The sequence below is a fragment of the Phoxinus phoxinus genome, assembly GCF_949152265.1.
Source record: "Phoxinus phoxinus genome assembly, chromosome: 21".
Taxonomy (NCBI): Eukaryota; Metazoa; Chordata; class Actinopteri; order Cypriniformes; family Leuciscidae; genus Phoxinus; species Phoxinus phoxinus.
This window is the reverse complement of record NC_136896.1, coordinates 17,852,262-17,863,632: the sequence shown is the minus strand read 5'-3', so window position 1 is coordinate 17,863,632 and position 11,371 is coordinate 17,852,262. Positions and strand designations below refer to the sequence as shown.

The window sequence follows — 11,371 nt, the reverse complement described above, 5'->3', positions numbered from 1 at the left end:
GGTATAACATCACTTTGTAGGCCAAAACGCGGAAGCGAGTTATCATTGTAGCACTTCTGGTTCCATCATCCCGAAGTCAATGTTTTTTTTAATGGGGTTTTGCTTATGGCGCTTTTCCACTACATGGTACGGCTCGGTTCGGTTCGGTACGGTTCAACACGGCGCGGAGCGGTTCGGCTCGCTTTGCTTTTCCACTGCGTGGTACGACTCAACTCGGTACGGCACGGTTCGGTTTGCTTTAGCTCGGTTGCTTTTCCACTGCAGTTAGTACCGCTTCAAAGTGGGTGGGACTGATCGTTAAGTTGTAGGTCCGGTGGTAGCCGTGTGCGGCTAAGAGCTGTGCTACTTCCGCTCCTCGGCAACCAACGAGAGGAACGTCTGCACCTCGTCCACTGACCACGATTCAGCCATTTCTTGTTTGATTTTTTTAAAACTTTTTTTGTCAAGTAAAAACTCTAAAAACGTGCTACCGCGTTTGCTGTTTTCTGGCTATTTAAATATAGCGGGTTTAGTGTCTCGTGTAGCAAATATACAATGACGCTGAAGTGACGATTTTGTCTGACCAATCAGTGATCTGCAGTGTTTTCACGTCACATTTAGTATCGGTACGGTACGCTTGGAACCTCAACAGAGGTGGTACCATTTAAAGCGAGCCGAAGCGAGCCGTGCCGTACCGTACCATGCAGTGGAAATGCGCCATAAGTGAGCCGTACCGAACCGAGCCGTACCGTACCATGCAGTGGAAAAGCGCCAAAGCGTGCCGTGCCGTACCGAACCGTACCGTACCATGCAGTGGAAAAGCGCCATTAAATGGCTGAAATGAGGTCTGTGCTGAACACAAGCTCAAGAAACCTTCACATTTTATTCTGCTACTAGCCTGGGTTTCCCCAGACTGCCTTTGCGCAGCGCGATTTTATTCTCGCTGAAAGGCAGTCTGGAAACCATGGACCTGATTTTCGCCTCGTTTAGGGAACCAATCACAGAACGGGGAGGGAGCAGCAAGACGATGACGACATCTTTGCGACACAACTAAGCAGTTTGTTTATATCTATGGAGTCAACATGGCAGCAGACGCGAAGCTACCTTTTGATGCAGCCTTAGATATTGTTCTAAGTAGTTTAGATCGCAATTTTATTTAGAAAAAAGAGCAGCGTTTGGCGTTAAACCATTTCTCTACATACGTCATCTGGTATAATGGAAACGATTGGCTATGAGCTACGTACCTACGTACAGGCGCATTTGATAGACATTCTTAGCACCCAATAAACGGCGCCGGCGCATTCGTAAACCACGCGTCAAATACGAGAAAATGCACATGTGGTTCCCAGACCCAAGTCTCAACGAGAATTGGGTCTGGCGTTAGCCAGGCTATTCTGCTACATAAAATACATCAGTATTACCCCACTAGTGATTTTTTTAAGCAGTAATGTGTTATAATCTATTCTAACTCAAACGTTGGGAAATTCGGAAAGAGTTGTAGGAAGCTTAGTAATGGTGATGTTGGGAATTCTTGGTTCGTTTTTTATAGCATACCTTTAGCATTTTACTGTATTTATGCTTAAAAATTCATAAAAGTTGTGTTCATCTTGTGATAATACCTTGATGGACAAAATGGAGTATTCTAAAATCACAGAGCTTGTTTTTAGCGATAATCCAAAAGCCTATTGGGTTTTTGTCGAGAGATGCTGCTGATTGGCCAACAAAGTGACGTCATACCTGCACCACTCTATTGTGATGTGTATATGGCCCTGTCCCAAATGGCACCCTAAACACTTGCGGTCTTCCTCTGAGTTTGCACTTTTGTGACGTAACGCCACTGTAACCGCCAGGAAGAAGTCAGAGCTCGCATCAGTGGCTGGATCCCAATTGGCACACTTCATGTGGACTCGCGGCCTTGTGGCCTTAAATTGCGTGTGCTCGCCAAGTGTACGAGTCTGTATTAGGGTGTCCCATCTGGCATTTCAGCAACCCAGAAGTGAGCTCATGTTCAAATAATCAATCCAATCAACTTGTCATCAACAATCATCATGTCTATCCTATCAACATGAGAGGAAGCTTCACTCAGTCGACTCATCTACATTCCTCGACAGTTTTTCAGCATCCCTCCACCACCCGACTCCTCACTCTTGGCTGGTTCCTTCCACAGCCAGGAATACGGGGGGAATAGGCTACTCTGGGTTCGGGCAACTCTTCGCCGATCAGTTAGCCTACATCCAGCCGTAGCTTAATTAAAGAAAAAATAATAACGTGCAAGGATAAATTATTTGTAATGAATAGTGGAATTTACCATATAAATATAAGAATTACCCATTTTTATTTTATGGTAACTTTAATTTATTTATCACCAGCGATGATAAATGCTGACTTATCTTTAATGTGTCTATGAAAATACTTTTATTTAACAGTAATCAAAAAAATGATTGACACTAGCAACATAAAAAATAGACTGTAGGCCTATTAAATGCTATGTGAGCATGTTTGTAAACAGTGGCGTTGTTCCGCCACAACCAGTAGGGGCAACTCCCAAGCAGCCCGCATTTCAAGCGAGTAGGAAATCCTCACGAGACCCTGCCATGCATGAATACAGTGTACTTGCATAATTTTCTTTTCACGTGTAAGGGGGAGTGGACACTGAGGTAAGTAGGTTCACAGCACAGCCAGCACGCTTAAACACGTTCAAGTGCCGTGGCCGTGATGTTCCCGCAGCTGCGAACTTGTTCACTGGAAGCCGCAGGATGATGATGAACACGCGCTGCACCACCAACTCAATTAAATGAATGTACAGAATAGTTTCAGACGTCAGGACCAGTTCATGGGATTGCAGAAGAGTTGAATGGGGACCGTTTTGACCGTGTCTGCGGTTGTTTTATAAAATGGTAAGTGCCTCAATTTGCCCATTTAAGAAGTTTTTCCAAACATCTGGTTTCAACACACGAATGATGTTGCAGTTGTGAACTTATATTCAGCTGTTCAAAGAAAAGCAAAATATGAAAAATGTTCTTGGTTTTCTTTTATTATTATTATTATTTATTTATTCAACATTGTTGAATTATTTTAAAGAACAAACAAATATTTAGCTAAATGTTAACAAATGTCAAGAATAAACATTTAAAAATAGTAATAATATGTTGTGTGCCAGATGTAATGTATTTGCAACTACTTTTAGATAAAAAAAAAAAAAACTCACACTAAACTCTCTAAGGTTTAACTTATTTGATAATTAGGCAAATGTACAACACATGTTCTTTAAAACATGCAGGTAAGAAATTAAATGAAATTATATGTAATAATAAAATTAACGCAAATTTAAAAAACAAAACAAAAAATAAAATGCTCTCCAGTGACTCCCATATTTTTTTTTTTTTTTTTTTTTTCACCTCTCTTGTAGACAACTTCTGAAGGGAACCACTTTAAATCCACCAATGCGGTTCTTTGCAAGCATGTGACTGGACTTGCATGTCAAAGATCAGATTTGAGACACAGTCAGACACACATAATTTGCTAAATACTGACAAGGCATACTTTGAACAGAGGGAGAGGAGTGCATAAGCCCAGAAATCATCAGTTGTCAAAATTAGACAAGCCTAATTTCAAAGAAATCTATTGAGCTGACGTGTGTTTTTCATGCTGCAGTGAAACGATGTGGAATTGGGACTGTTCCCACAGTCGGCTGATATCTAGACTAGAAGACTCATAAACTACAAGTTCAGTTGCTTAATAAGGGAAAACAACTGGAATCATCTTATCATTGTCATTGCACATGACACAATTGATTGTTCTTAGCTCTTAATGGCTCTAATTTGCATCAGATTTTCCACACCGGTGTCACTGATAGATTGAAAGTAATAGTGTCAACGTCTAATTTTTTTTTTCAGACACCAAAAACTTGTGGATTCCACATGTACCAGATGTGGGCCGGATCTGGGCGAAACTATGTTGCTGTCTGGGAAAGAGCTATGTCAAAATGATTTTAAAATCATTTAAAAGAATAGATCGGCTTTTCAATTGGGCCAAAAGAGTCAGAAGGGTCAGGAAGGCAAACTGCAAGGTCTCAAGTTAATATGGCAACCCATCAGTTAGAATGTGCTCAGAAACACTTCCCATGAATGCAGTCATGCAACTTTTCACTTTTCTCTGTGAATCAGTTGTAGTAAAAACAGAAAAACAGCAAAAAACAGCCCCAAACCTGGAAGATGTCAATTTTTCTGCATATTTACAGAAGACGTGCATCACCCATCGTGCCTGTTAATCATTTTAGCTGAGCTTGTTACTTATTCCTGCCTGTTTTGCTGTGTGTGTCATCTTGCGCTCAGCGGACTCACTGACCGGGCCTCACATCTGCAGAAGGAATTCCATGACCAGTGAGTGTGGCGGCAGAGAGGTGCAGCGTGTGTTTGGGACTGGGAGTTTTGGAGTTTGAAGGAATTAAAAGCGGTGGGAAGGACAGACTCCATGGCTCAGGAAAGGAAGAAAGGTGGGGTCCTTCCTCCGGATGGAGGGTGGGGATGGATGATCGTGGCTGGCTGTTTTGTGGTAACTGTTTGCACAAGAGCTGTTACGAGGTAAGCTTCTTTTTTTTTGGGAGAGTGTATGCTGTTGCTAAATAGAACTAGAACATGTTGAAATAGGGATAGGTGCTTTGTTTCCGGCTATAATTAAACCACAGGTTTTAACCTGCCCAGTCTCATAATAAAAATTAAAAGCAAGAAAATTGTCGTTCTTAAACTTTCTTTTTTTGTGTGACCAAAAATTTATAATTTGACATTTGAAAAAAAAAAAAAAAAAAAAAAAAAAAACATAATGCAAAATATAAAGTAAACATACAATAAGAACAAACAGTCTCATAAACCTGTCCTTAAAATGTCTGGATTTGTTCCTCAAATGGGTTTAACCTGTCAAATAGTACATACTCTTGTATAGTACAGTACATGTGGCACAACAGAACGCTATATTTAGTTCACACTGAGAATTACCTAGAATGAGTCATTGGTTCACAAAGTGACAAGCGCTATCTGGTGTTTCTGCTGCAGCCTTCGAGGTCAGGTTACATTTGACTGACTTGTAAACAACTTTGAGGCGTTCGCACTTGGATATAGATAACACTGTTGTTTTTACAACTATTAGCCTCTTAGAAGTGCTTTTTACTGCTTTGACTGGTTAACACATTTGTGTTTATTTTGTAATGTGTTGTTGTTGTAAGTGTCATTTGTTGCTACTATCGACGTTTTTTTCTATGTGTTGAGAGGTAGACGAGCTTTAGACGAGCTGTTCCCTTTAGCAGTATTTCGACATTACCCCTGGGGTGGTGAATGTATTCTAACGCCTATGCTGTTTAAATCCTGTAATTATTTCATCATTAAATTTAAATGTGCAGGTACATCCTCTGACATGCAAAGGTGTGAAACACGAGAACCTGAAGAACAGGTCTGCAAAGCTGCTAACGACGTTTGTTGTTTGCGAGGATGAAATTGCAAGCAGTCTGGCGAGAACTAAATAGTTAATTTGACCTCACCTCTGAAACAAGCATTCTTTTGACCATTTCTTAAGTCCTGCTGAGATAAGTGGTAATAATCAACCCGAGGATTACCATATGATGAAACTCTTTTTGAGCTTAAAGTGCAGCCAGTGGTTTTCAGATGTGCCTTTTTAACCTCTTTTTTATCTTATGGATATTCTGTTCTCTGCCCTCAACCCCTTAAAAAGCCCTTATCATTCAAGTATGTGTTATTCAATTCCTAAAGTGAGATTTTACCCTTTTGAGTCTGCACCTTGGTTAAGCCAAGGGTGTTTTCACACTAATTGTGGAATGGTTGCCTGAAGGACATCTCCCTCTTTAATGGCCGATGGCCAGACACGTCTGTCTCAGTGGCGGAAGACGTGAGAGTTGCTGGCTGTCATAACCACACTGAACGCTCTGACCCGAGTGACCTGCCTGGTGATCTAGTTTTGTTTGTTCAGGTGCTGAACAGGCACTGCAGAGGCTTGTGCCTCATTACCCCGTCTCAGCCTTTCATATCCAGACACCCACGATCTGCACGGCTGTTCATAGTGACTGGCTGTGAATGGCACTGGACTTGAAAGTGTGTCGTTAGTCTGAAATGTCACAATATGGTCCTTTAAAGACCACAAACTTGTTTGTGTTCTTTCTGATCAGAGTTGTTTTGTCTTTTTTCTCTTTTCCAGATGCATCTCTATATTCTTTGTTGAGTTTCAGATGCACTTTGGAAGAGATTACTCTGGGACGGCATGGATTCATTCATTAGTGGACTGCACAACCATGCTGTGTGGTAAGGAAACGTCATGCTTGACACTAAAACCATCACACATTAGCGCATCACAATCATCATCATTGGCTGGTCTAAAATAGGGTTTCCATCTGCAGAACTGAGTGAGAAAGTTTTTGCACATCTGAGATAATACTGTTGCATAAGAAACTAAGCAAGACCTGCAGCCTGTGGGAGGCTCAAAACGTTCTCTTGAAGTCAGCAACACACAGCGCACATCTTGAGAGGACACGCCAGTGTCGCAAGCTTGACCCAAAAAAACAGGCCTGTTTGCTTTCCTATACACCCGGCACTGTCTGCTGTTGAGAGTGCAGCAATCTTAAGAATTACATTGCAAAGGAAATGCCTTAAGGCTGATGACTAGTAAACAAAAGACGTAAGAAATGCTGTTACTACATAAAGCTTTCCAATTTCATTGTTCTCTTTTATCACAAGGCTGATTGTTTTTTGTCAGGGGTCTGTGGAAGCACATAGTTTGCAAATCATATGCAGCATGTTGTAATAACGTATGTTGTCATGTAATAGGAAAGAGCAGCTTAATAATAGCGGTAATAGGGACCAATTATCTGAGCGAATTTTGTAATATTTCTAAATTTGTTTAAAAAAAACACTACTGTTCAAAAGTTTGAGGTTTCAGTAGAAATTACTCCAGTATTCACTGTCACATGATCCTTCAGAATTTATTCTAATATGCTGTTTTTGTGCTCAAGAAACATTTCTTATTAAGCAATGTTGAAAACAGTGGTGGTGCTTAATATCTTTGATCTAGATTTGATCTATCTATATCCTTGACATTAATAGTGATGAAAGCCAAAATATTAAATGTACTGGATGTATATTTACTGAGTAATCTTTTTTGTGGAGGGGGATCAAAATCTCTGCGTAAAATAAAATAATGATGCTGCCATCTTTATAAAGTCATTTTTACAACCCTGTAATTTGGCTCCAAATCTCAGGTGAAAATTGTAATTTTGACAATTTTACAATTTTAAAATGTATGTTTACAAAGTAGTGTCTGTGGATGGAAACTCGGCTTACCGTAAATATGATTTAAATATGACTTTTATCATTTCGAACATAATGTTCAGTATTAACACAACATTTATTCACGTTACTTTCGCAGCTCCACTCGGAAGCCTGATTGGGAATCAATTGTCATGCCGAATAGCTGTAATACTAGGGGGATTCCTGGCCTCAATAGGACTAGTCCTCAGCTCCTTCGCCAGCAGTCTGGAATATCTTTACCTTACCCTGGGAGTGGTAACTGGTAAGAGCCCCAAGATCCCTAAAACACTGACCCAAGTGCGACACTTAGTATGTAGCAAGTTCAGCATGTTTACGGTTTTATTTTATATCCTTCTTTTTTTAGGGCTTGGCTTTGCCCTTTGCTATACTCCAGCCATTGCCATGGTCGGGATCTATTTCTGTGAGAGGAAGGCTTTGGCCTATGGCATTGCCATGTCTGGCAGTGGCATCGGGACCTTCATCCTGGCCCCAGTAGTGCAGCTGCTAATCGAACACTATTCATGGCGTGGGGCCCTCCTCATTTTAGGGGGCTTTGTGTCTAACCTGTGTGTATGTGGAGCTCTGTTACGGCCCATCATTCTAAAGGAAGAGGAGGCCTGTCCTCTTCCAGTGGACTCAGAGTGTGGGTATAGCATTAAGTCGCCTGCGGTAAATGGCGTTCATACGGGGAAGGCTGCAGGCGATAAATTAGAAGTGAATGCTAAACAACGCTGCCTTCAGTCCATGCAAGAATACCACTTCCTGCTCATGCCTGACTTCATGGTGTTGTCAGGCTCCTTCCTGCTGCTGGCCAGTGGGTGCAGTCTTCCATTTGTGTACCTAGTGCCCTACGCCCTGGATGTAGGTGTCGGTCATCAGCACGCTGCGTTCCTGATGTCCATACTAGGGGTCATTGACATCGTTGGCAACATCACATTTGGCTGGCTCACTGACATGAGGTATGTTGTTTTGTGAACTGTGTTAATATTGCATTAGTCAAAAACAGGAATAGGTCATTTATTGACAAATGTTTGTTTTTTCTTTTCTTCAGATCTATTTATCTGTTTTTTTCTAAGAACCGATTTTGTTATCCAATAAGCAACTGGGTTATTGACATGACACTATATCTTTTTTTTTGTCCAGATCTCAATACAGTGACATTAATACCCTATTCATTAATGAATTAAAGTATTGGGGGGCATAAGTCTAGTAGTTTAGCATCATCGTTTATTATAATTTATTTAAAAAAAAAGCTTCACTTCTTTTTTATATTTGAAAAACGTTTAATTGCCTAATCAAAGTCATGTGGTATGACCAACAAGCAGAAATAAATGCAAAACAGGAAATGATGTCATAGAGAAGACCCCTGCAGACCCTCATGATTATGTAAATAAGTCTCTTAAAATATCAGGTTGTAAAATGTCATGTTGTGTGACTCCCCAAAAACTTTGAATGAATTATAAATTAAAATAACAATACATATTTGTAAAAAATAAATTACTTTAAAAAAAAATATTTAAAACTTTTAAATGTTTAATATTAATGTCTAAGATGTGTATACATGTATTCAAGGAATAAGGAAAATATGGTGACACTTTTGACATTCGTTAAATTGAAATCATTAAATTGAAGCCTTTTTTAAATGTTGTAAAAAGTTTTGTAAAACACGAAACCGGCCCCAGATCATGCTGACTAACCCTTTCTGTATCTCTCCCAGGTGTCTAAAGAAGTACAGGAATATATGCTACATGTTTGCTGTGGGAATGGAGGGACTCTGTTGTCTTTTTCTCCCCCTTTTACGCACATTTGCCTTGCTGGTCCCCTTCTCTGTGCTCTATGGGTACTTTGATGGAGCCTATGTTGCCCTTATTCCTGTGGTAACATCAGATGTTGTAGGGACAACATACCTCTCTTCAGCTCTCGGGGTTGTGTACTTCCTCCACGCTCTTCCCTATCTGGTCAGCCCACCCATTGGAGGTAAAGGCCTCAAATTATTTTATTTTGATAAGTTAAAAACTACCTGGAATGTTAAAAAAAACATTAAACACAATTGACGCTTTGTAATGACGTGCCCAATTAAAATAGCCCAATAAGTCAGTAGGTGGTAAACTGTTCATAAATGTTACTTTTAAAAAGCTGTGAGTTAATCATGTGATTTGTTGTTGTATAGGTTGGTTGGTTGACACCACAGGGACTTACACAGCGACATTCTTTTTGAGTGGGTTCGCCCTGATCGCAAGCTCTCTCCTGCTGTTCTCAGTTGCCATCATTCGGCATTGCCGGAGAAACCGAAAGAACAGCCTGAGCAAAGACCCAAAATTGGTATCATGCGAAGGCAAACAAGTGGACTATTATAGTTCTAAAAATAAAGACTTGATGATAATTATACCAGCAACTTCATAGCGTTGGAATAACAATTTGTATTTTTTTTTTAAATGTCTATTTCTTTGTTTAATCAATTGTATGAAATACTGTTAGATATATAGAGTCATTAATAATGTTTAATTGACAAAAGAATGGTTTGTGTATAAAAGTTTTCTCATGCCTTTTGTTGACTTTTTGTTCAAAAGCATTTATGCTCATTTACAGTTGCAAGCTTTAAAGAAAGTGGGTTACAACACAAGACTTACATTTTATGTATTTTCTTTGTCTCTCATATTTTATAATAATGTGTCAGTATTCAGTGAGTTTTTCTTGTGAACATTTTTTTCTGTGGATATAGAATTACAAATGTAGGTTATTATACTTGAAGCTCCAGTTGTAGTACATTATTTAAGTCAGTAGAGGACAGTGCTGAACCCTAGATATCTGGACAGTCTGAGCTGTTGTATAATTCAGATATCAAGGGTACTACATTTGCCCCTGTTCTGCATATTGGTTTGTAAAGGTCTGATATTTTTATTCAGCAATGTCTTTTTTTACGATCATGAGTTCTTCAACATTTCTTTGGATAACAAATGAGTTTCTTGAGACTTATGAAAGAGACTGAAGATATAATGGATGCTACTAAGGGATGGGACTAATAACCTTTAGAACTTGAAGTAAACAGTCTGAACTAAATGTCTAGTAATGCTTTAGTAATAATGAATTTCATCGACGATTTCATTTGGTTAAAAAATGTGACTACATAAAACCATAAAAAAATATATAGGTTTTTAAGTTTCAAGAGTATAAAGTGTGACTTGCATCATCTCACAATTCTGCAAATTTCAATGATATTAGTTACTGGTAAAAACTATTTTCTTAACACACAATGCACACAAAAAGCAGTGTTTTTATTTGTCAAAGGAATACAGGTTTAAAAATGTATAGCTATAATGTCTGTGTCACGGGTCTTAGAATCCAAACTTGAAACAGGATATCTTGCAAAATAGTCCTTCAATAGCAAACTCAAATAGGGGATTATCACGCTGGTGGGACGGGATTTTATGGGCGGGATTTTTCAACTTTGTGCATGTCCACTTCCGTTGCAGTTCAACAATGGCTGAAACGAAGGCTAGATGTCACTGCTCTGTTCCACTTTGTCAATCAAACAAACAACGCCAACCTTATTTAAGTTTCCATGGATTCCCGACTGAACTGAGTTTAAAGCAGCCCTCAGTAAGATCGGGATTTCTTTGTTGTATCCTCGCGTTTTGCTCGGAGGTTTCTCTCTAGAGCTCCCCCCGCAGCTTCGGAATAGATATTTGACAACAACTGTTAAAAACTCGCTGGCTATTCTCAGACACTAGAGGCTTAGTAGATCAACGACATCAAAGCAGATGGAAAACTCTTTGCAACGTCGTCTTCATTCGGGTTCCAACAGCGTGAGGGAGCGCAACAATGACAGCATTATAGCAGATTTATTTTTGCAGTAAAGCAATTCTTTACCTCGCGAGACTTGGGATCACACGATACTTCCAGACGAAGAGGCCGGCGGGCCGCCGGCCCAAAGTTGCAAACGCTGTTTTTCCGCTCACGGGCACCAGGGGGGTGCGAAACCACCACCATTCAACCCAAAATAAGTAATATAACCATTCCAGTGACTCCGAAGTTGATCAGTTAAGGTAAAAAAGTTACTTAGTTCACCTTTAAGGAAGAAG

The 11,371-nt window shown here is 39.8% G+C and overlaps 1 protein-coding gene across 2 annotated transcripts; it reads left to right on the top strand.

Moving 5' to 3' along the window:
• The first annotated feature begins 2,486 nt into the window (after window positions 1-2,486).
• slc16a12b (solute carrier family 16 member 12b) lies at window positions 2,487-10,451 on the top strand. Of its 2 annotated transcripts, XM_079596323.1 has the most exons (7): window positions 2,487-2,876; window positions 4,314-4,562; window positions 6,184-6,287; window positions 7,408-7,551; window positions 7,654-8,248; window positions 9,007-9,266; window positions 9,460-10,451. In XM_079596323.1, the coding sequence occupies exons 2-7, from the start codon at window positions 4,453-4,455 to the stop codon at window positions 9,690-9,692; spliced, it is 1,446 nt and encodes a 481-aa protein (XP_079452449.1). In that variant the 5' UTR covers window positions 2,487-2,876; window positions 4,314-4,452; the 3' UTR covers window positions 9,693-10,451. The 2 variants fall into 2 exon arrangements, with proteins under 2 accessions (XP_079452449.1, XP_079452448.1); XM_079596322.1 differs by lacking the exon at window positions 2,487-2,876 and having other exon boundaries at window positions 4,320-4,562; window positions 7,408-8,248; window positions 9,460-9,917.
• The last annotated feature ends 920 nt before the right edge of the window (window positions 10,452-11,371 follow it).